The 25,026-nt window shown below is 45.2% G+C and overlaps 1 protein-coding gene across 2 annotated transcripts in view; it reads right to left on the bottom strand.

Moving 5' to 3' along the window:
• The window catches only part of adgrd1 (adhesion G protein-coupled receptor D1), a 299,554-nt gene that overhangs the window by 145,665 nt on the left and 128,863 nt on the right, over positions 1-25,026 (bottom strand). For both annotated transcript variants that reach the window (XM_060843366.1, XM_060843367.1), the window contains 2 exons: positions 5,499-5,602; positions 2,030-2,141 (listed from right to left, as the gene is read on the bottom strand). In XM_060843366.1, coding sequence (XP_060699349.1) covers positions 2,030-2,141; positions 5,499-5,602 — 216 coding nt within the window. The remainder of the gene's footprint in view (positions 1-2,029; positions 2,142-5,498; positions 5,603-25,026) is intronic.

Raw genomic sequence — 25,026 nt, 5'->3', positions numbered from 1 at the left:
GACCCCACATACAAATCACTGCAGCTGAAACTGACACCCGGAAGCGGCAAGAACAAACCAATATAAATACCGGAAGAAACATCAAAGCAGCGCTTCACACGAGGCTCCAACAGCACTGATGATGTTCCCTAGCCAGGGAACGAAACGTTTGCAGCAAAAACTTCCAGCTCGGCGAGCAGAACCACAACAACGGATACCCGAGCTACAAATCTTCAATCAGATTTTAAATCCCTCTCTCAGTTACAGCCAGAAGCTGGGGCTTCTTTTCCGAATGTGGGTATTGTATGTGAGGAAATCTGATTTTGGAATTGTTTATGGGATGTTATTATATTGGAACAGTTAATTACTAACAGGTACTGTATCTCTTATTCAGTTAATTCTTCCAATAGAATTAAGTTATTCTAGGCCCAACAACGCCTCTTCTTCCTCAGGCAGCTGAGGAAATTTGGCATGACGGTGAATACTCTTGCCAACTTTTATAGGTGCACCATCGAGAGCATTCTGTCTGGATGTATCACTACCTGGTATGGCAACTGTACCATTCAAGATCGGAGACGATTACAGAGAGTGGGGAACTCAGCCCGGACAATCACAAAGGCCAACCTCCCACTGATATAATCCATCTACCAGGCCCACTGCCAAGGAAAGGCCGCCAGCATTCTCAAAGATCCACCCCACCCTGGCAATGCTTTTCTACAACCTCTACCATCGGGGAGAAGGTACAGAAGCCTGAACACACGCACCAGTTGGTTTCAAAACAGTTTCTCCCCTCCTGTTGTTCGAATACTGAATGGACTCACAAACCCTTAACAGTCACCCGTGTTTTTGTTTTTGCTGCTGTTTCCCTATTATTTACTATCGATGATAACTCTGGGATCTGCCTGTATTGCTCACAAGACACAGCTTTTCACTGTACCTCGGGACACGTGACAATAAATTCAATTCAATTCTTTCTTCTGTTGTATTGTAACTACAGTTTTTCAGCGAATAGTGTTTTGTTTAATATTGAGTATCTGACCAATCAAATTGCATCTGGAAGACAGCACGTTACATTTGTCTTTAAAATAAGAAAGCGTTAGGGTCTGGGCTACCTGCTTAAATTACTTTGAGGGCGTCTAGTCTGGTCCATAATAAAGTCAACAGAAACTTGAACAACAACAATGCTTCACATTTATTGATGATTTGGAGATGCCGGTGTTGGACTGGGGTGGACAAAGTTAAAAATCCCACAACACCAGGTTATAGTCCAACAGGTTTATTTGGAAGCACTAGCTTTCGGAGCGACGCTCCTTCATCAGGTGGTAGACTCCGAAAGCTAGTGTGCTTCGAATTAAACCTGTTGGACTATAACCTGGTATTGTGGGATTTTTAACTTTGTACACATTTAGTTAGCAGCTTTGGTACAGTGAATGCATTATAGTGAATGCAGTATAATAAATGCAGCATATAGGAGTGTTGCTAAGTAACATTTGACAGGAAGCTACATAAAAATCTTTGAACACAGATTTTCAAAAGGTTAATAGATGGGATAAGTTTTCAGAAGCATTGGGAAGGTGGAGAGTGTAGCAGTGAGACAGAGAGATAGAGGGAGACCTGTGATTCCAAATGGCCCAATATCAGTGAACTATGATGGGGTTGGTGGAAGATGGAAAGCTGTGGTCTAGAGATAATTGGCACGGCTGAATGTTCAGGTGAGAAGGTCACGCCAGCAGGAAACAGGTTAAGGAACGGCAGCAGAGACACAGACAGGTCAATGTTGGCCAGGTGGAAGGAGGCAGGGCTGTGAATGGAGAGATTATGGTGCCACCTGAGGAACCTATAGGAACTCACAAAGAGGAACAAGAGACTGCACTCAGGGAGTTTGTGGCCAGTGATCTAACATTCCCTCCAAACCACCCAAACACTCGGAGAGTCCATGCATACCAATCGCCATGCTGACACACTGGCTTTCCCTTCCGGAAGCTTCCACTGCACACAGAACTCCCTGCTTTCCGCCCCACCCCCCACCCCTGGATGCTCTCTCACTTACCGTGCCCGGCACAAATCGGAAGCTGATCAGAAGTAGGATCTGAGCCACAAGAATAGCAAACGAGAGGTTGGCGTGGATATGGTAACGCTGGTTACGGATCGTGCTCACTGACCTGCCAATCAGCAAGGACAGGAATGAACAATCAAACACAACAGGGGTCAAAGATAATCTCAGCACATACAACCATGGACTGTCTCAGTTCGACATCGATCTCCATCCCAAGGCAGCAAACATGTACTCATGTCAAACAGGAAGTTGTGAAGAGAATATGAGGTGTCTGCTGAGGGACATAGAGAGTGCATCTTTTAGCAGGTAATGCAGGAAAATGAGAACTGCTCAACTTTAGCAGGAAGCACAGAATAGCAGGGAATGATTTAAATGGAGGGAGATTGGAAAGCTCTGAGCTGCAGAGGGATCTGGGTGGCCTGTTACATGAATCACATGCAGTTAGTCGGTGGATACAGCAAGAGGCGGGAACTATAATTGAAATGTTGTTGCTTATTGCAAAAGGCAATAGAACATCAAAGTAGGGAACTGCCCCCAGACCCCACCAGCCTCCTCCACCTGACTGAGCTCACCCTCACTCCAAACAACTTCTCCTCGAACTCCTCTCATTTCCTGCAGGTCAGAGGGTGGCCATTATGTCTGTCACTCTGTGGGGTATGTGGAACATTTCTTGTTCCAGCCTATTCCGGCCCCCACCCACAACTCTCTCTCTGATATATTGATGACACCATTGGTACTCTTCCCTCTTTCCAACAAATAAAGATCTAACCTGTTTAGCCGTCTTTGATAAGTCAACCCCTTCCTCCCAGAGATTAGCCGAGTGAACTGCCTTCAATGCCGGTAAATTCTTACACAAATACAGGGACCAAAACCATGCACAGTGCTCCAGATGTACAGTTGTAACAAGACTGCCCTGTTTTTAAACTTCAACCCCAAAGTAATCAAGGCTAAAATCCATTTGCCTCCTTAATTACCTGCTGAAGCTGTCTGTTTTGTTTTCATGCACAAAGATACCCAGATCCCTCTGCCCTGCAATGTTCTGGAGGCTCTCTCTCCACTTAAATAATAATCTGCCTTTTGAATTTTCTGAGCAAAATGCATGACCTCCCACCTTCCCACCTTCCCATATTAAACTCCATCTGCCAATCACTCAACCTATTGATATCCCCTTACAGATTCCATATGTTCTCAGCACAACACGCGCACCCATGTAGGTTTGTATTGTTGATGTATTTGGATATGTTACCCGACCTCTGAGTCCCTGTTGTAAACAGTGAATCATTGAGGCCTGAGCACTGAACCTTGTGGCATTCTGCTAATTACAGCTTTCCAACCTGAAAAAGGCCAATCTTCCCAACCCTCTGTCTTCTGTGAGTTAACCAATCCTCAATGCATGCTGACACGTTACTCCCAATACCATGTGCTCCTACCTGGAGTAATAATCTTTCACATAGCACCTTATCCTATGCTTTCTGGAAATAGAAATACACACTACATCTACCATTTCCCCTTTATTCATTCTATCAACAATAATATTAACAACTTAGCTCGTTATATCCCAAAAGAACTCAAGCAAATTTGTCAAACATGATTTCTCTTTTACAAAACCATGTTGAGTTTGATTGGGGGATTTCGTTTTTCTAAATGTCCTACTATTCCTTTTGTAATAATGGTATCTCTAGCATTTTATCAATGATGTGGAGGTACTGGTGTTGGACTGGAGTGGACAAGGTCAGAAGTCACACACCACCAGGTTTTGGTCCAAACAGGTTTATTTGGAAGCACTAGCTTTCGGAGCGCTGCTCCTTCATCAGGTTATAGAAGGAGTATTTATACAAGGCCATAGAATTGTAAAATAACAGACCAAAGCAAATCTAAAATACCATGAAGAAACTCAGTAAATTAGTCAAGAAAATAAAAATAAAATTAACTCAAAAAATCCCCAGGCATTATTAAACATTCAGTTTCTAGCACAGAGCAATAACAAAGGTAGACAGAGGTTAGTGACAAAGGGTTAATAAATTGATCAAATATCTCAAATACATAATTATTGATCAGAGTATGGATATAGATTCTCCAAAAAGGAACACCGTGACAACAAGATTTGGACAATATCCACACCTGGGCTGACAAGTGGCAAGTAACAAAAGCCAGGCAATGACCATCTCCAATAAGAGACTGTCTAACCATCGCCCCATGACACTCAGTGGTGACGTCATCACTGAATCCCCAACATTCTGGGAGTTACCATTGACCAGAATCTGGACTGGTCCAGCCTTATAAACACAAAGGTTAAAAGAGCAAATATAGCTGAGAACATCTAATAGACACCCCTGCATTGCAGGTGAAAAGAAAAAATATGTAATGTTGCTCCGTCTCTCTTCTCTCTTTCTCTGATTGCTGGAAAGCCACAATAAAAAAAAACATGATTTACTAATTTCTCATTTCTAATCTGTGTGTTGTGTTTTTATTTTTCAGTGTTTTCACAATGAATAAACTTATTTTCTCTTCAACTCAAGAAAGCTTGGTTTAATTGGCTCCTTTCAAAACATAAATAGAGGGCAAAGGGATCCACTGGAAAGGTTTGACCTGAACACAGTTGTAGTGTTCAAGGTTGAACAAGGAACATGAGCCAGTTCCTCCTTCCTTACCCAGGATCATAATGAATTAGGAACCCTCGCCTGGGGACCAGTCACATTTTCAGTACGTGTCAAAGTGTGTGGGAGGGTGCATGTGTGTGAGAGAGCGAGAAAGAGAGAGAGAGAGACAGAGACAGAGAGAATGAGTGTGCATGAGAGACACAGTACGAGCATATGAGAGAAAATTCATGCACAACTCTGCATATGGGCAAGACAGTGAGTGAATGTGAGTGAGAGAGAGAGGGAAAGAGAGAGAGAGAGGGTATGTGTGACCGCATGTGAGTGATTGTGAGTGAGAGATGATGTATGAGTGTGTGTGTGTCTGAGAGAGAGAGAGAGAAAGACAGCGTGTGTGTGTGTCAGAGAGAGAGAGAAAGACAGTGTGTGTGTGTGTGTGTGTGTGTGTGTATCTGAGTGTTTGTGTCTGAGAGAGAATGTGTGCGTGTGAGACAGTGTGTGTATGCATCTGTGTGAGAGTGAAAGAGAGGATACATGCATGTGTCAGTTCAGGTGAATGAGTGTGTGTGTGTGAGAGAGAGAGCTGTATGCGAGAGAAGGTGGATTCATGGCTTTGTTTAAAAACAATGAATTAAACGGCATCTGAATTTACATTTTCCTCACAAGCTCATACTGTCTCTCTCATGCACATTCTCACACTCGGGCACACACACACACACACACACACACACACACACACACACACACACACACACACACACACACACACACACACAATTAACCTGTTTATTGTCCCAGACCCACCACTCCACCACCCCGATGGTGTGTCGATGCGGGAAAGTGAGGACAGTATTATTGGTACTCACGAGAGAACAGCAAATATGATGAGAGTGACCATCAGGCAAACAATGGAGAGGGAACAGCCGACATATGTGATAGCAGAGAGCACCACCTGGTGTACCTGCGCCAGCTGGTCAAAACAAGAGAGAGAGAAAATACACTTTTAAATCCAAGATACCAAATGCCAACAGATTCTATCTTTGTTACTGTCTTCATTACTGATGAGGGTCTCATTTTAAACTCCTAAATCTCTACAATAATCCCATGGTCATTATTTCAAAGAAGGGTAAGGAAGTTTTGCCTGGTATCCTGAGCCAACATTTGTCCATTGACGAACATCATTGAAAAGAAGCACATTGTCTGATCATGATCCCTTGGCTGTTTGTGGAATCTTTCTGTGCCCTAATTGGCTGTCACATGTTTTTGACAGTACATTTGAAGAGCCACTGGACTCAAAATTATTAACTCTGCTTTCTTCCCATTGATTCTGCCAGACCTGCTGAGTTTGTCCAGCAACTTCTGGTTTTGTTTCACTCTCAAAGTGCTTCAGGATGCCCCATGGCTGTGAAAGGCTCTCTGTTATATAAATCTTTTTTCTCTTTAGAAGCTTCTCTTTAGAAATCCTGAGTTCAGGCCCGAACTTCACCCTCTGATCTTCATTGTCAATGGGCAAGGGTGTATACTCCATGGACAATGCATCCAGTGACACAGCACATTCCCCGGTGGCTGGGCACTGCAACCCTGGTTGATTCACTGAAGCATCTTCACAAACCCCTCGCTATAAAACATGACGCAAATCACGCATCGGCATCACTCTTGCCAATTATCACACCCACCTGTATCCATTCCCCAAGGACTGAAAACACAGACAAAAGCACCTGAATGGTATCAGGAGTTATTTTAGGATTGGAGGGGGAGGTGTTGTATCCATTAATTATGTCATCAGTTTCCTCAGCGACTTTGCGTCTTCCACTTTCTCTGTAAATGTGATCTCATTGAAATCCCAGGACCACCCACCCAAATTCACCCACTGTCACCCCAACTATGTCTCTCAGTTTGACAATGCCTCTGTTTAAAAATGATGTGGTGGTGCCAGTGTTGCTTTGGAAATAAAACCAGTCTGACTCCAGGTTAGAACATAGATTCTAAACAAGGCCTCACACCAAAAATGCATTGTCTGCCCAGAGATGTCACCTCTAGTACACTCTGAGAAAACCCTTATTTATCTCACAGCAGTGACCTGAAAGAAATTCTGGGATTTGCATTTTAATCAATCAGAAGTTGTATCTCCTTTCTAACTGATTAAAGATTTAACGGGAGGGAGTCAGCCATTTTAAGTTTGTTCAATCCATTCACATCAGTTGTATGATCCTTTGATCTTTTATTAATAAATCTTTTACTCCTCTCTCACTGCACCTGAAGAAGGAACAACGCTCCGAAAGCTAGTGTTTTCAAAGAAACCTGTTGGACTATAACCTGGTGTGGTGTGATTTTTGACTCAGTTTACAAAGTTCTCCTCGGTATTCTCAATCCCCTCTTTAGTCTCCTGTTGCCCACAGTGCTCTGGGATCTCTGTGCCCCTCTCATTCTGGTCATTGGTAGATGCACAATTTCACTTACACCCCTACTGGTGGCTGGACTTCAATCTCACCCTCTCTAAACTTCCCTGTGTCACAACTTCTCTCTGTTCCTTTTAAAATATTCCATAAAACCTCCGTCTTTGAACAAGCTCCTGCCTCAATATCTCCTCTGATTGGATGTATATGACATGGGGACTGCACCCACTAAGAGCAAGAAAAGGCCATTCAGCCCCTCAAGCCTGTTCTGTGGGATCATCACTGATCTTATACATCAATTCCACTTCCCCTCCAATCCCACTCTCTTGATTTCCTGACTGATCAATTAGATTACTTACAGTGTGGAAACAGGCCCTTCAGCCCAACAAGTCCACACCGACCCTCCAAAGAGCAACCCACCCAGACCCATTCCTCTACATTACCCCTTCCTCTAACACTACAGGCAATTAGCATGGCCAATTCACCTAACCTGCACATTTTTGGATTGTGGGAGGAAACCGGAGCACCCAGAGGAAACCCACGCAGATACGGGGAGAATGTACAAACTCCACACAGACAGTCGCCTGAGCGGGAATTGAACCCGGGTCTCTGGTGCTGTGAGTGCTAACCACTGTGCCACCGTGCCGCCCACAAATTAATCCTGAAAATCTATCGATCTCAAAGTTGAACATTCATAGCTCCCTTGTGCTCATAATTCTAAAGATTTATAAATCACTGATTGAAGAAATTCCTCCTCATCTCTGTCCCAAAAATGCTGCCCTCTCACCCACTAAGAACCCTAAGTCTGTATTCTCCATCTGGGGAAACAGCCTCTCAGAGTCTTCCTTGTCAAATCCTCACAGAATTCCATCTACAACAATGAAATCATCACAAACCTTTTAAATTCCAGGCCATATAGGCCCAGTCTACTCCAACTCTCTCAAGACAAGTTCCTCACCCCACAATCATCTCGTGAACCATCACCGAAGACCACATATATTCTTTCCAACATAAGAACACCTAAAACTACCCACAGTAACCCAGGGCCTGGTTCACCAAAGCTCTGTAGCAAAATTTCCTTAATCCTATTTTCCAATAGTCTTGGAGTAAATGATGCCAGTATGGGGGCAGCTCCAATAACACTCAGGAATTTGACACCACCCAGAAGAAAGTATAGAATCATAGAGTCAGGCATCATGGAAACAGACCCTTCGGCCCAACTCGTCAATACCGACTAGGGTTCCTCAACCAAGCCACTCCCATTTGCACGCATTTGGCCTATATCCCTTTAACTTTTCCTGTCCACGTACCTGCCCAAATATCTTTTAAAGCATCCTCCAATTGATTGGCACCACACCCACAAACATCCACTCCCTCCACCACCAACTCTCAGTAACAGCAGTGTGTACTATCTACAAGACACACTGCAGAAACTCACCAAAGATCCTCAGACAACACCTTCCAAACCCACACCCACTTCCATCTAGAAGGACGAAGGCAGCAGATACATGGAACACCACCCCCTGCAAGTTCCCCTCCAAGCCATTCACTATCCTGACTTGGAAATATATCGCCGTTCCTTCAGTGTCACTGGGTCAGAATCCTGGAATTCTATCCCAAAGGGACATTGTGGATCTACCCACAGCAGGTGGACTGCAGCGGTTCAAGAAGGCAGCTCACACCTACCTTCTCAAGGGGGCGGGTAATAAATACTGGGTCCAGACAGTGGCACCCACATCACATGGGTGAATTAAATAAAATTCAGTCAGGATTCAGTCCAACTTTGGAGTGAAGTGAGTGACTGAAGAACAACAGGGTTAGGTCTTATCATCGGATTGACATCACCGAGTTCAGCATCACTGTTTAGCTTTGGGGTAACAGGCCTGATCGACTGCCTTGGCATCTCCTGGGATCCGGGATTAATAGTAATGTTAAAATCAACTATTCTCACTGTTTCTCTTTTCTGAGTACCTTTCTTGGCAATTAAAATGGGATAAATACCGTCGCCTTTTCATTTTTCTGTGTTTTTGATTGCGGACTGAAATGGGAAAAGGATGTTTTCAAAATCAGGGATTATCGAAGGGTTTGCTGCATGTTTTAAAAGCAAGTTACTGAGGTGAGGGCTGTTTACACTGCGGCTGGGTCAAGCAGAGGGGGAGGGTGCCACAGAAGGGCTGGAGCCCTGGAAGATGGGGAGGGGGGAATCGGGATAAAGGGAGATTCGGCAGCTCACAGGTAGCTGATGAGTCTTTGGAAAGGTTATTGATGACAAAGGCCTTCAGTGTGATTGGTGGGTATGAGTGTTTGCTCTGAAACTTTTGGACTTTGGAAAAGGGAGGAGCTGTCCTCTCTCTCTTTCAACAGTAAAACAAACTGCCTCAAAAATGAAGGAAAACAGTTTATTTCCCTTCATCAGTTGCTGGATCCTGCTGTTTTTAACCAATAAAAGTCAGCAAAAGTTTAAGGTTTGAAATCAATCCTCCTGTACATCCTTTACCTCCTGTAAATAACTGCACATCCCTGGAGAAGGGAGACTGATGAGCCAAAAGGATTCTCTCAGCAAACCCTATGAACAGGGACCATTCACAGTCTTTCCCTCTGCCCATAACACCAATTCTTTTGTATCTGTCTGTATGTATGTGTAGGTGGGGTGTTATAAGGTGCATTCAAGTTTTTCCTGGTACATTATATGTTGACGGTTCATAATTATTTATTAGTTTTTCATTACATCTCTCGGGTGAGGGCTAACAATGGAAGATGTGGAGGAAAAGCTAGGGTTAGATATCATGCAACAAAATCTCCAGGAATACATTAATCTAGAGTTGGTAACCCCTGCTTTGCACTAACAGTGACCCGGGTGATTGGATTTAGAAGAGGGAGAAACGAGAAGGAAATCACAAGGTGATGGGTTTTGTTCACTCACAGATTCTGCTTCTGATTCAAGCCTTCACCTGATTTGCCTTTTGTAGGTTTAAGGAACTGTCCTGTATTTTCTTAAACTGTCAGGTTTTAATCAATGAATTCCCATCATTTCACACAGTTTTCTAGACCATTTAGTAACAGGTCTGGGTGTTTAACATAGAACCATAGAGTCATAGAGATGTACAGCACAGAAACAGACCCTTCGGTCCAACCCGTCCATGCCAACCAGATATCCCAACCCAATCTAGTCCCACCTGCCAGCACCCGGCCCATGTCCCTCCAAACCCTTCCTATTCATATACCCATCCAAATGCCTCTTAAATGTTGCAATTGTACCAGCCTCCATCACTTCCTCTGGCAGCTTATTCCACACACGTACCACCCTCTGTGGGAAAAAGTTGCCCCTTAGGTCTCTTTTATATCTTTCCCCTCTCGCCCTAAACCTATGCCCTCTAGTTCTGGACTCCCCGACACCAGGGAAAAGACTTTGTCTATTTATCCTATCCATGCCCCTCATAATTTTGTAAACCTCTATAAGGTCACCCCTCAGCCTCCGACGCTCCAGGGAAAACAGCCCCAGCCTGTTCAGCCTCTCCCTGTAACTCAAATCCTCCAACCCTGGCAACATCCTTGTAAATCTTTTGTGAACCCTTTTAACTTTCACAACATTTTTCCGATAGGAAGGAGACCAGAACTGTACGCAATATTCCAAAAGTAACTTAACCAAAGTCCTGTACAGCTGCAACATGACCTCCCAACTCCTGTACTCAATACTCTGACCAATAAAGGAAAGCATACCAAATACCTATCCACATACAACTCCATTTTCAAGGAGCTATGAACCTGCACTCCAAGGTCTCTTTGTTCAGCAACACTCCCTCGGACCTTACCATTAAGTGTATAAGTCCTGCTCAAATTTGCCTTTCCAAAAATGCAGCACCTCGCATTTATCTGAATTAAACTCCATCTGCCACCCCTCAGCCCATTGGCCCATCTGGTCCAGATCCTGTTGTAATCTGACGTAACCCTCTTCACTGACCACTACACCTCCAATTTTGGTGTCATCTGCAACTTTACTAACTATACCTCCTATGTTCAGTTCCAAATCATTTTTATCGATCTTGATAATCTTGAACCTCCGTAGCTTATCAAGAAACTATCGACATCTGATTTTAAAACTTCACCACATTTTGAGGATGAGAGTTATAAATGCTGAGAGAGAGAACCATTTTCTCCTCCTCTTGGTCTTAAATGTTTATTTCTAAAAAGTGACCACCCTTCCCCCAATGTCCCATCTTTAGAAATTATACAAATATAATAAACAACACTAATGTTCATACCGCTCAATTATTTCAGATGGTGCTCCCTCTCCCTGCACCCTCCCATTACTTGTCACTTAATGTAATTCGGAGCAGGCTGTTTGAGAATTAAGTCAGGAAATATTCCTCACAGGATGCAGTGGAAACCCGAAATATGTTTTAAACCTAAAGATTTGCAGCTTCTTAAAAATTCCACCAAAAAGAACGAGGAAACTGATAAACGGACAACAGACTGTGAATGTAAATTAGTTCGGAGCATAAGAAGCAGACTGTGTAATCTTCTAGATGCATGTAAAAAGGAGAGATAAGCAAAAACAAATGTGGGTCTGTTACAGGCAGACCCAGCAGCATTTATAATGGCAAGTAGAAAATTGGTATAAAAACCAAATAATTACTGTCTGTCTGTCCTCACAGAGGATGGTCCAAGAAATTTTCTGGAAATAATAGAGATTCAAAGCACAAGTGAGAGTGCAGCACTTCGTATTTGTAAAAAAAGTGATGTTTAATAAATTAATGGGCCTGAGGGTTAACAAATCCCTAGGACCCAAAGATTCACATCACAGATGTTGAAAGGGCAGTTACAGATAGTGGATACGTTGGTGATCACCTTTCATGATGTTGTTCCTCCTCAGATTGTTGCAAAATCAACTTCAGTATTTCAGAACAAAAAGTGGAAGAAAGCGGGGAACAGATTGACAGCTGATCATCAGAGTGGGGACTTGCTAGGATTTCAATTATTTAATTCTCGCGCCTAATATGGGTGTCACTGACTGGGCCCAGTATTTATTGCCCGTCCCTAGTTGCCCCTTGAGAAGGTGGGGGTGAGCTGCCTTCTTGAACCGCTGAGGTCCATGTGCTGTGGGTAGACCCACAATGCCCTGAGGGAGGGAATTCCTGGATTTTGACCCAGCGACTGTGAAGGAACAGCGATATACTTTAGCAGAGAGTTGAACACTCGAACTATGACCTAAGTAGTGGAATTTCCGGTGCATTTTCCATACAGCATTTCGGAATCACCTCACCATTCCGTCTCTCTCTCCCTGCCCTCCCCCCCAACCCAGCACAGTCCCCAGAGGATCGTAGAAAATATCAACATGGACGTGCAGTTAGAGGGGCCTGATCGGAAGCATTTTCCTAAAATGAGATCACTTGAAAGACTGCAGCCTACTCTCAGTCCACTGCCAGCAACAACATCACATCAAACCAGATAGTCTTCCCAGTGGGTTACAATAGATCTGCTTTTCATTAAAGAACTGAGGACAAATACATTAAACAAATATTGAATGCATTGTTTTATGCAAACAGAGTATGAAGTGTATTTGTGATCTTGTATTACCACTGTGAAATACTTCATCATAGCCTAGTAATCTGATATCTGATTCCTCAATGACTTTGGCAGATTACAACGAACTGAAAGTGCAAAGGTCACCAGCTATTCAAATGAGAGTTTCTCATCCAACATTTTCCTGTTTTACCCGAATTCATAATGAGTCACATTCCTCCTGGACCCCGATGTTTCTCGTTGATCTTGATCCCCTCCCAATCCAATGATGCCCTGAATTTACAACCCTCACCCTGGCTTTCCCAAATCTCTCAGAATTGGCCTCCCTACCTCTGTAAACACTTCCAGCCCCACATTCCTCCGAGATCTCCGCGCTTGTCTAATTTTATCCATTTCAATAACCCCTGGTTTTAATCACTCCACCGCCGTCGGCTATACTCTCCGCTGCTTGGGCTCCAAGGTCTGGAACTCCCTTCCGAAACCTCTCCCTCCTCCTTCGCATTTCTCTCTTTCATCTGTCCGTACATATCCCTGCATGCCTAGGTTTTAAATCTTGGCTGAGTATACCTCCAGTGATATGCCTTAGGGTGTTTCGTCATATTATTGTTCCTGTCAAGGCTAATTTCAACATCTCCTGGGTCTTGTTTGGAGGTTTACAAAATGCTGGAGGCCAGGGAAAGACACCAGAGACAATAAGCTAGCAATGACATCAATTTAAAAACTGCCAGTGACTGTCAATGTTCTCCCACATCTCTCACCGAATCCTCACAGTATGGAAACAGGCCCTTCAGCCCAAGTCCAGACTGACCCACCGCAGAGTAATCCACCCAGACCCATCCCTCTACATTTAACCCCTGACTACTGCACCTAACCTACACACCCCTGAACATTACAGACAATTTAGCCTGGCCAATCCACCTAATCGACACACCTTTGGATTGTGGGGGGAAACCACGCAGACACGGGGAGAAAGTGCAAACGCCACAGAGTCACCCGAGGCTGGAATCGAACCCAGGTCCCTGTGAGGCAGCAGTGCTAACCACTGAGCCACCACACCACCCCAGCTCTCTTTCCTTCCCTTTTTCCTTCTTCTTTCTCTCATTCGTCCTTCTTCCCTCTCTCCCTCTCCTTCTCCTCCCACCGTATCCCCTTCATTCTCCCCCTCTCTCTTTCCTGTACAGTTTTTCCTTCTCACTCTCTCCTTCCCTCCCTCATTACCTTTCCAAGGCCATACAAAGCAACAGGCCAAGTGCTGAGAAATGGGACGAGAAGAGTTAGGAGGTTGTTGTTGACCAGCACAGTTTCAATAGGCTGAGGGGCCTCTCTCTGTGCTGGAGACTATCACTCGATGACCATCACTCTTTCCTTCTCCCTCTATCAGTCTGTCTCACTCTCTTCCCTCTCTTTTATTTTTCGCAGCAGAGAGCGGCGGGAGCTGGGCGGAAGTTCAGGCGGAACGCAAAGCCGGTTGGGAAGGTAAGTGATTGCTATTAGAGTGGGTGTGTTCTAAACCCCAGGTCCTACAAAGTAGGGTCTCCCTCCCTCCCTCCTTCTCTAACCTAAATTAAGAGTCCACAGACTTGTCCCAAAAAGAGGGTCTAAGGAAGTTTGGATCGAAGAGTGAGGATTCAGTTCAGGAGTCTTCGACAAGGAGGTTGAGTGAAGTGATTACGCCGCAGTTGAAGAGGGTGAAGACATGACTGCCCAGCTGGTTCAGTATGCTATGTGCTTGATGTGGGAGGTCAACGACTCTGGTGTATCTGGCTCGTATATGTGTGGAAAGTGTGTGCACGTTCAGCTACTGACAGAGCATATTGCAGCGCTGATGAAAGAACTCGAGGACCTTAGGCTCATCCGAGAGAACGAGATCTTTCTGGACAAGACCTTCAGCGAGGTTATTACACTGACCACACCAGAAAAGAGCAGACGATGAAGAAGGCAGAGAGGAGACAGGTGCAAGAGACCCCGGGAGAAGTACCTGTCAGGAACAAGTTGAAGCTTTTGGAAACAGTAGAGACAGATGACACTGCCAGTCTGCGAAGCGGCCAGGTCTGTCAATCAAAAGTTGGCGCAGAGGAGAGCAGAAGAGTCGGACATCGCACAGAGCCGCGGTAATAGGGGACTCCATCGTGAGGGAAACTGACTGGGGTTTTTGTGGCAGCAGACGGGATTTAAGGATGGTGTGTTGCCTTCCTGGTGCCAGGGTTAAAAACATCACAGACAGAGTGCAGGAAATCCTCAACGATGAAGGTGAAGAGCCAGATGTGGTGGTACATGTCGGCACAAATGATGTTGGGAAGAAGAGGAGACACATACTACAGCGGGACTTCGGAGAACTAGGAAGAAGGCTGAAAAGCAGGACGTCCAAGGTAGTTAACTCCGGTTTGCTTCCAGTTCCTCGGGCTGGTGAGGCCAGAAACAGGGAGATAATGGACTTGAACGTGTGGCTGGGGAACTGGTGCAGGGAGCAAGGACTTAAATTCTTGGATCACTGGGGTATATTTTGTAGTAAGCATAAATTCTATAAGAGAGACGGTTTGCACCTGAATAGGTTAGGGCCCAGCATTCTGGCAGGCAGGTTTTCTACTGCAACACCGCTACGTTTAAACTAAGTAGCGCGGGGGGGGGACACAAACTGGATGTTTAAGAAGGAAATTGAAGGGAAAGTTAGAACAAGGGAAGTCTAGAAAGACAACTGTATCAATGAGGCAGAAAACTCAGAAAGGGATCATGCTGTAAGGTTGAGTGAAATAGGAGTTGATGGGAAGGGTGAGAGCAGTAACAAATTAAAATTACTGTATATGAACGCACAAAGCATTAGAAATAAGACGGATGAGCTTGAGGTTCTTTTGGAAATTGGCAGATACGATATTGTGGGGATAACTGAGACGGGGCTTCAAGTGGACAGGGCCTGGGAAACGAATATTCAAGGCTACATGTGATATGGTAAGGACAGACTGACGGGCAGAGGGGGTGGAGTGGCCTTGTTGGTAAGGGATGATATTCAGTCCCTTGCGCAGGGGGACCTAGAATCAGGGGATGTAGAGTCAGTGTGGATAGAGCTGTGAAATACTAAAGGTAAAAAGACCCTCTTGGGTGTCATCTACAGGCCCCCAAACAGTAGTCTGGATGTAGGGTGTAAATTGAATAAGGAGCTGAAATTGGCCTGTCGCAAAGATGTTACTACAGTTGTTATGGGGGATTTCAACATGCAGGTAGACTGGGAGAATCAGGATGGTATTGGACCTCAAGAAAGAGACTTTGTGGAGTGCCTTAGAGATGGATTCTTAGAACAGCTGGTGCTGGAGCCGACCAGGGAGAAGGCAATTCTGGATCTAGTATTGTGTAATGAACCAGAATTGGTCAGAGACCTCGAAGTGAAGGAGCCATTGGGAAGTAGTGACCATAATACAATAAGCTTCAATCTGCAATTTGGGAGGGAGAGGGTACAATCGGAAGTGACAATATTTCTGTTGAATAAAGGGAACTATGGAGCTATGAGGGAGGAGCTGGCCAAAGTTCAATGGTGCAATACCTTAGCAGGGATGACAGTGGAGGAACAATGGCGGATATTTCTGTGTATAATGCAGAAGTTACAGGATCAGTTCATTCCTAAAAGGAAGAAAGATCCCAGGAGGAAGCATGGGCGGCCGTGGCTGACGAGGGAAGTTAAGAAACATATAAAGTTAAAAGAGAAAAAGTATAACATAGTAAAGATAAGTGGGAAAACAGAGGACAGGAAGCTTTTAAAGAACAACAGAGGATTACTACGAAGGAAATACACAGAGAAAAAATGAGGTACGAAGGTAAACTGGCCAAAAATATAAAGGAGGATAGTAAAGGCTTTTTTAAGTACGTGCAAGGCAAAAAAATGGTTAGGACTAAAATTGGGCCCTTGAAGACAGAAAGAGGGGAATATATTATGGGGAACAAAGAAATGGCAGAAGAATTAAATAGGTACTTCAGATCTGTGTTCACTGGGGAAGACACAAGCAATCTCCCTGAGGTAACAGTGACTGAAGGACCTGAACTTAAGGGAATCTGTGTTTGCCAGGAATTGGTGTTGGAGAGACTGTTAGGTTTGAAGGTTGATAAGTCCCTGGGGCCTGATGGTCTACATCCCAGGGTACTGAAGGAGGTGGCTCGGGAAACCGTGGATGCGTTTAGATTAGATTAGATTACTTACAGTGTGGAAACAGGCCCTTCGGCCCAACAAGTCCACACCGACCCGCCAAAGCGCAACCCACCCATACCCCTACATTTACCCCTTACCTAACACTACGGGCAATTTAGCATGGCCAATTCACCTGACTCGCACATCTTTGGACTGTGGGAGGAAACCGGAGCACCCGGAGGAAACCCACGCAGACACGGGGAGAATGTGCAAACTCCACACAGTCAGTCGCCTGAGGTGGGAATTGAACCCGGGTCGCTGGTGCTGTGAGGCAGCAGTGCTAACCACTGTGCCACCGTGCCGCGTTGGTGATTATTTTCCAGAGTTCGATAGATTCGGGATCGGTTCTTGAGGATTGGTGAGTGGCTAATGTTATACCACTTTTTAAGAAAGGTGGGAGAGAGAAAGCAGGAAATTATAGACCAGTTAGTCTGACCTCAGTGGTGGGAAAGATGTTGGAGTCTATTATAAAGGATGAGATTACGACACATCTGGATAGTAGTAACAGGATAGGTCAGAGCATGGATTTATGAAGGGGAAATCATGCTTGACTAATCTTCTTGAATTTTTTGAGGATGTAACTCTGAAGATGGATGAGGGAGATCCAGTAGATGTAGTGTACCTGGACTTTCAGAAAACTTTTGATAAAATCCCACACAGGAGGTTAGTGACCAAAATTAGGGCACATGGTATTGGGGGCAAAGTACTAGATTGGATTGAAAATTGGTTGGCTGATAGGAAACAAAGGGTAGTGATAAACGGCTTCATTTTGGAATGGCAGGCAGTGACCAGTGGGGTACCGCAGGGATTAGTGCTGGGACCGCAGCTTTTTACAATATATGTTAATGATATAGAAGATGGTATCAGCAATAACATTAGCAAATTTGCTGATGATACAAAGCTGGGTGGCAGGGTGAAATGTGATGAGGATGTTAGGAGATTACAGGGTGACCTGGACAGGCTAGGTGAGTGGGCAGATGCATGGCAGATGCAGTTTAATGTGGATAAATGTATGGTGGCAAGAACAGGAAGGCAGATTACTACCTCAATGGAATTAATTTAGGTAAAGGGGCAGTACAGAGAGATCTGGGTGTTCTTGTACACCAGTTGAAAATGTGTTGCTGGTTAAAGCACAGCAGGTCAGGCAGCATCCAAGGAATAGGAAATTCGACGTTTCGGGCATAAGCCCTTCATCAGTCAATGGTCAATGAAGGTAAGCATGCAGGTACAGCAGGTAGTGAAGAAGGCTAATAGCATGCTGGCCTTCATAACAAGAGGAATTGAGTATAGAAGCAAAGAGGTGCTTCTGCAGCTGTACAGAGCCCTGGTGAGACCACACCTGGAGTACTGTGTGCAGTTCTGGTCTCCAAATTTGAGGAAAGATATTCTGGCTACTGAGGGAGTGCAGCGTAGGTTCACGAGGTCAATTCCTGGAATGGCGGGATTACCTTACACTGAAAGACTGGAGCGACTGGGTTTGTATACCCTTGAGTTTAGAAGACTGAGAGGGGATTTGATTGAGACATATAAGATTATGAAAGATTGGACACTCTGGCAGCAGAAAACATGTTTCCGCTGATGGGTGAGTGCCGAACCAGAGGACACAGCTTAAAAATACGGGGTAGACCATTTAGGACAGAGATGAGGAGAAACTTCTTCACCCAGAGAGTGGTGGCTGTGTGGAATACTCTGCCCCAGAGAGCAGTGGAGGCCCAGTCTCTGGATTCATTTAAGAAAGAGTTGGATAGAGCTCTCAAAGATAGTGGAATCAAGGGTTATGGAGATAAGGCAGGAAGAGGATACTGATTAGGAATGATCAGCCACAATCATATTGAATGGTGGTGCAGGCTCAAAGGGCTGAATGGCCTACTCCTGCACCTATTGTCTATTGTCTTCCTCTTGATACTGTTTCGTAAACAAAGTTGAGCAGTTTTTCCCTTTGTTTTAAGAGTGACAGCTTCTATGTTCCTATTCTACGCTGTGTCTCAATGAATTTAAATCATGCTGAGATTAAAAATGGTGACCCTTTAAATGAGCATATTAGACATGAGCTATGTATTTTGTCAGCACAGAATGTCCAGAACATTAACAACCTTTTGTTTCCTCACGTCTATACAGTTTTTCTCCATTAACACCATTTTCAGGTTCACAAACATTGATACATTTATAAGGCATCTGGATGGGTATAAGAACAGGAAAGGTTTAGAGAGATATGGGCCAAGTGTTGACAAATGGAACTAGATGAAGTTGGGATGTCTGGTTGGCATGGACGAGTTGGACTGAAGCATCTGTTTCCATGCTGTCCATCTCTCTGACCCAGTGCTGAATTAGAACATGGCATCGGACATTTGGACCCTTGTATCTGCTTTCCCTTTATTGGAGACATCACCAGCTGGGCTAGAACCTGATCCCATTCCCAAATGTCCTTGAATGTAGTGACTTGCTTGGTTTCATTCGTTTTGTGTAATACACTTCTGTTGTACTGTTAAAACCAAATCTGCAGCATTGCTTGTTTTGTTTCAGTGAAAGGTACTTCCTTAAATTCTTAGAAAAACATAAGGGCAGCATGGTCGCTCAATGGTTAGCACTGCTGCCTCACAGCGCCAGGGACCTGGGTTCGATTCCAGCCTCAGGTGACTGTCTGTGTGGAGTTTACACATTCTCCCTGTGTCTGTGTGGGTTTGCTCCAGTTTCCTCTGTGCAGATGTGGGGGAATCAGCCCTGATACATTGTCCATTGTGTTTAAGGATGTACAGACTAGATGGGTGAGCCATGGGAAATGCAGGGACAGGGTAGGGTTGTGAGTCTGGGACGGAGGGTCACTGAGTGGCCTGTTTCCACATGCAGGAACTCTACACATAGAATCGATCAAGTGAGACCTTAATCTCGGATCAGCTGCAATTATAACAATTCCCCCTCTCTCAGGAGTTCAAGCTTTTGCTGTTCCACATTATTTCACTTTCTCTCCTCTCTTGCCAATTCATTCTTGTAATTTCCATTTCTCTTGCTTTTTCATTTTACTTTCTTTCTAATATTTTCAAATATATCGTTCTTTTTTCTCCAATTTTATTTCTTTTGCAACTGAAGCTGAGATAATCCAAGCTGTGATCTATCAGTTTCAAGTTTCTGTCTCCTTCAATTCTAAGTGCTGAGTAATCACTTTAATTAAATTATCGTTATGAGTTCCTGCTTCTAATTCTGCTTTCAATTTATCCAATAACCCTCTCAGTTCAGCTGTAGTCAACAATTAAAATAATCAACCACTCTATCTTCTACTCGCAAAGAAGTATTGGCAAAACAGACATGCTGCTCCTTGTGTAATGTATTCCACAGTAACTTCTGTCTATGAGCCACATTGAAACATTTCTTTAAGGGTACACAGGTCTCCGGTAATTTCAAGGAATTCTGAACCTGGATTAACCTTCCCTTTGGTCTGATCCCAGCTGATGTTAACACTGGACAGGTCAGTTCCCAGAGAGATACCTCACTTGCTAAGCCCAAACTTTGTTTTATTTTCAATGTGGAGATGAGTGACTGAACACATTCACTTCAACCTAATGGTGTACTTTTATCACAAATAATACAAACATCCATTAAACAAACCTCTCATTATACTACACCAGACAAAAAGATGAGGAAGATTTCAATACAGACACCAGAGAAGGAATTAAACTTGCTCTACTCCTTCAGTTCCACCAACATCCTTCCAAATGCAATATAGATTTACCATTGTCTCCATTCTAATACTCCTGGCACAGTCTGATACATTTGCAACCAGTTTCCTTATGGCAAGTTTCTGTCTATTAATGAGATGCTTTCACCTTCCACTAAAATCTGTCCCTATGATGCCTAAAACAAACTACAAACTAAACTCAACAGCAGAGCAAACACACAAGGTCCCGAGACTCAGTTCACAGGAACCAGACAGGATTTCTCAACTCTGACACACACACACACACACGCACACGCACACACACATTCACACACACACATACACACACACGCTCACAGACACACACACACACACTTGCTCACAGACACACAAACAACATACACACAGTTAAAAATCACACAACACCAGATGAGGGGGAACGTGACAGACACCTGGACGTACTCAAGGATGCCCTCACAAGAACGGGGTACGATGCTCAACTCATCGACCGCCAGTTCCGACGTGCCACAGCAAGGAACCGTAATGACTTCCTCAGGAGACAGACACTTGCTGCAACTGACAGGGTACCCTTCGTTATTCAGTACTTCCCAGGGGCTGAAAAATTACGCCATGTTCTTCGTAACCTGCAACACATTATCAATGAGGATGAGCACCTCACCAAGACCTTCCCCACACCTCCACTACTTGCCTTTAAACAACCGCCAAACCTCAAACAGACCATTGTTCGTAGCAAGCTGCCCGGCTCTCAGGACAACTCCATACAACCCTGTCACGGTGGATGCTGCAAGATGTGTCAGATTGTGGACATAGATACCACTATTACGCGTGGGGACACCTCCCACCTTGTACATGGCAGGTACTTATGTGACCCAGCCAACGTTGTCTACCTTATACATTGCAGGCAAGGATGCCTGGAGGCATGGTACATTGGGGAAACCGAGCAAAGGCCACGATAACGGATGAATGGGCACCGCACAACAATCAACAGACAGGAGGGCTCCCTCCCAGTTGGGAACATTTCAGTGGTCCAGGACATTCAGCCTCGGACCTTTGGGTGACCATCCTCCAAGGTGGACTTCGGGACAGGCAGCAGAGGAAAGTGACCGAGCAGAGGCTGATAGCTAAGTTCGGTACCCATAGGGAGGGCCTCAACTGGGACCTTGGGTTCATGGCGCACACACACACACACACACACACACACACGGACAAAGGACACACAGACGCGCACGCAGACACCCACACACACCCTTACAGACACACACACTCCCACACTCTCACATGCACTCCCTCACAGACTTAAGACACTCTGCACTCACTACACACACACACACTTTCTCACACTCACAACCCCCAACCCAGACACACACACACACAGACAGACAAAGACCCACGTGCACACATATGTTGTGTGGGGTGAATTTGTACTTGCAGAGTTACTTTGCACTTTGCTCAAAAACTGCATACATTCATGTAGAACTCTGGTATCTCACTTTTTAGATTAGAATCAATCTAAACATCAGGTCATAGACAGAGAACACAGGGGGCTAACACCTTCAACATATTGTCTAGCTATCACCATTGTTAACAGCTAACCCGAGAATGCAACCTTTTAAAAAAAAGGTTTTTTGAGATTTACACATGAAAGAAATTAAACTATCACTGTATTCTAACAGATGAAAGGCTTAACAGACAATCAATTTTTCAATGTATAATTTCAGTTACATCACACTAAATGTTTGCTATAAATTCTGTGTTACGATCGAGCCCTCCACAATCACCTGATGAAGGAGCGTCGCTCCGAAAGCTAGTGTGCTTCCTATTAAACCTGTTGGACTATAACCTGGTGTTGTGTGATTTTTAACTTTGTACACCCCAGTCCAACACCGGCATCTCCAAATCACACACACACACACACACACACACACACACACACACACACACACACACACACACACACACACACACACACACACACACACACACACACACACACCATTCTAGATTATGCTGCCCCTGTGTGACTTGTGAAACCCTGTCACTGGGCGACAGCACACATTTTCTGATCTTTTTGAAAATGCACTGAACTACAAACATCATCATCCCCTTACCCCCTCAGTCCAAGAAGTGTAAACCTCAATAAAAATGTCTGCTAACAAATTGGCCTCTAACAGCATGGCTCAAAGACCACAAGAGCCACTGTACAAACAGAATCCAAAACCTGCCTTCCCATTCTCGACACACAACATAAAGACTACACTGAGGCACTATTCCTAACAGGCAATCAGCTACACAGGGCATTCAAAGATGGACAGCACTCAGAGACAGACGGCATTCAGAGACAGAGGCTATTGGGATACAGAGGGTACTTAGATACAGAAGGTATTGAGATGCAGCAGGTATTGAGACACAGTGGTTTTGTTATAATTAGCTTCCAATTGTGCTGATTGGGTCTCTCGTTGCTGTCATAAGACCATAAGACCATAAGACATAGGAGTGGAAGTAAGGCCATTCGGCCCATCGGGTCCACTCCGCCATTCAATCATGGCTGATGGGCATTTCAACTCCACTTACCAGCATTCTCCCCATAGCCCTTAATTCCTCGAGACAACAAGAATCTATCAATCTCTGCCTTGAAGACATTTAGCGTCCCGGCCTCCACTGCACTCTGGGGCAATGAATTCCACAGGCCCACCACCCTCTGGCTGAAGAAATGTCTCCGCATTTCTGTTCTGAATTGACCCCCTCTAATTCTAAGGCTGTGTCCACAGGTCCTAGTCTCCTCGCCTAATGGAAACAATTTCCTAGCGTCCACCCGTTCCAAGCCATGTATTATCTTGTACGTCTCTATTAAGTCTCCCCTTAATCTTCTAAACTCCAATGAATACAATCCCAGGATCCTCAGCTGTTCCTCATATGTTAGACCTACCATTCCAGGGATCATCCGTGTGAATCTCCGCTGGACACGTTCCAGTGCCAGTATGTCCTTCCTGAGGTGTGGGGACCAAAACCGGACACAGTACTCCAAATAGGGCCTAACCAGAGCTTTATAAAGTCTCAGTAGCACATCTCTGCTTTTGTATTCCAACCCTCTTGAGATAAGTACACAGTGTGATGTGCTCTGTCCCTTCCTGATTGTCATTGTCTCTCTCCGTGTCTCTCTCGCCAACACATTTTCCCTCATATCATTCATCCATAATATTCTGTCAGAGCCCACTCTGCCAATCAACTAACCACTGTCCCAATATGACACAAACCGGATTCCCCAGTAACTGAACTCGTTCTCCAGGAATCAGACCCACTTCTCCCACACCAAACTTCAAGCAGCACACCCTTCAATATCCCACTCACTCTAATCCCAGTCTGTATGAGGTGAAGCCAACCAACAGTGCAGCCTCCCAGTAGTTCCTGTCCTCTATCACGGAGGTCCGAGACGACAGAACACGGGAGAGGCTGGACCAGCCGCTATCTCTGGACGAGCTGACCAAGGCCCTCGAGTCCTTCGGAAAGAATAAAACTCCCGGAAGCGACAGCTTACCGGTCGAGCTCTATTCCGCTCTGTGGGACTTGATTGGCCAGGACCTGCTGGAGGTGTATGTCAGTATGCTTCGGGCAGGTACCATGAGTGAATCCATGAGGAAAGGCATCATCACCCTCATCTACAAGCGGAAGGGGGAGAGGGAGGAACTCAGAAATTGGAGACCGATCTCACTGTTGACTACAAAATCTTGTCAAAGGTCATTGCCAACCGGGTCAGGTCTGCTCTGGGGTCGGTGATTCACCCTGACCAAACCTGAGCTGTACCGGGCAGGAAGATCGCTGAGAGTCTCACACTCCTCAGCGATACGATCGCCTACGTGCAGGACAGAGGGTTGGACACCTGCCTGATCAGCCTGGACCAGGAGAAAGCCTTTGACAGGATATCACACAGGTATATGAGAGATGTTCTCTCCAAAATGGGCTTTGGGAAAGAATCTGCAATTGGATCAGACTGCTCTACACCAACATCGTCAGTGCAATCTCAATCAATGGGTGAGAATCAGATAGCTTCCCAGTCAGATCTGGAGTCAGGCAGGGCTGCCCTCTCTCTCCTCCCTTGTTTGTGTGCTGCATAGAGCCATTTGCTGAGTCCATCAGGAAGGATGCGAGCCTGAGGGGGGTGATTACTCCTGGCAGCGGGGGCCTGCAGGTTAAGGCCTCCGTGTACATGGATGATGTCGCCGTTTTCTGCTCGGATCCCCTGTCCGTGCGCAGACTCATGTGCATTTGTGACCAGTTCGAACGGGCCTCGGGGGCCAAGGTAAACCGAGGCAAGAGCGAGGCCATGTTGTTCGGGAACTGGGCCGACCAATCCTCGATCCCCTTCACCGTCAGGACTGACCACCTGAAGGTGCTGGGTATTTGGTTCAGGGGGGCTGGGGCATGTGCCAAGTCTTGGGAGGAGTGTATCAGCAAAGAGAGGCAGAAACTGGGCAGATGGGAGCAACGGTCGCTCTCCATCACGCGAAAAAACCTGGTCATCAGGTGTGAGGCACTGTCATTGCTGTTATACGTGGCACAGGTCTGGCCTATTCCCAGAACCTATGCTGCTTCAGTCACCCGGGCCATCTTCCAGTTTATATGGAGATCAA

Source organism: Hemiscyllium ocellatum, chromosome 24, assembly GCF_020745735.1.
Source record: "Hemiscyllium ocellatum isolate sHemOce1 chromosome 24, sHemOce1.pat.X.cur, whole genome shotgun sequence".
NCBI classification, from domain to species: domain Eukaryota; kingdom Metazoa; phylum Chordata; class Chondrichthyes; order Orectolobiformes; family Hemiscylliidae; genus Hemiscyllium; species Hemiscyllium ocellatum.
Note: the sequence above shows the minus strand (reverse complement) of the source record. Positions and strands in the feature narration are given on the sequence as shown.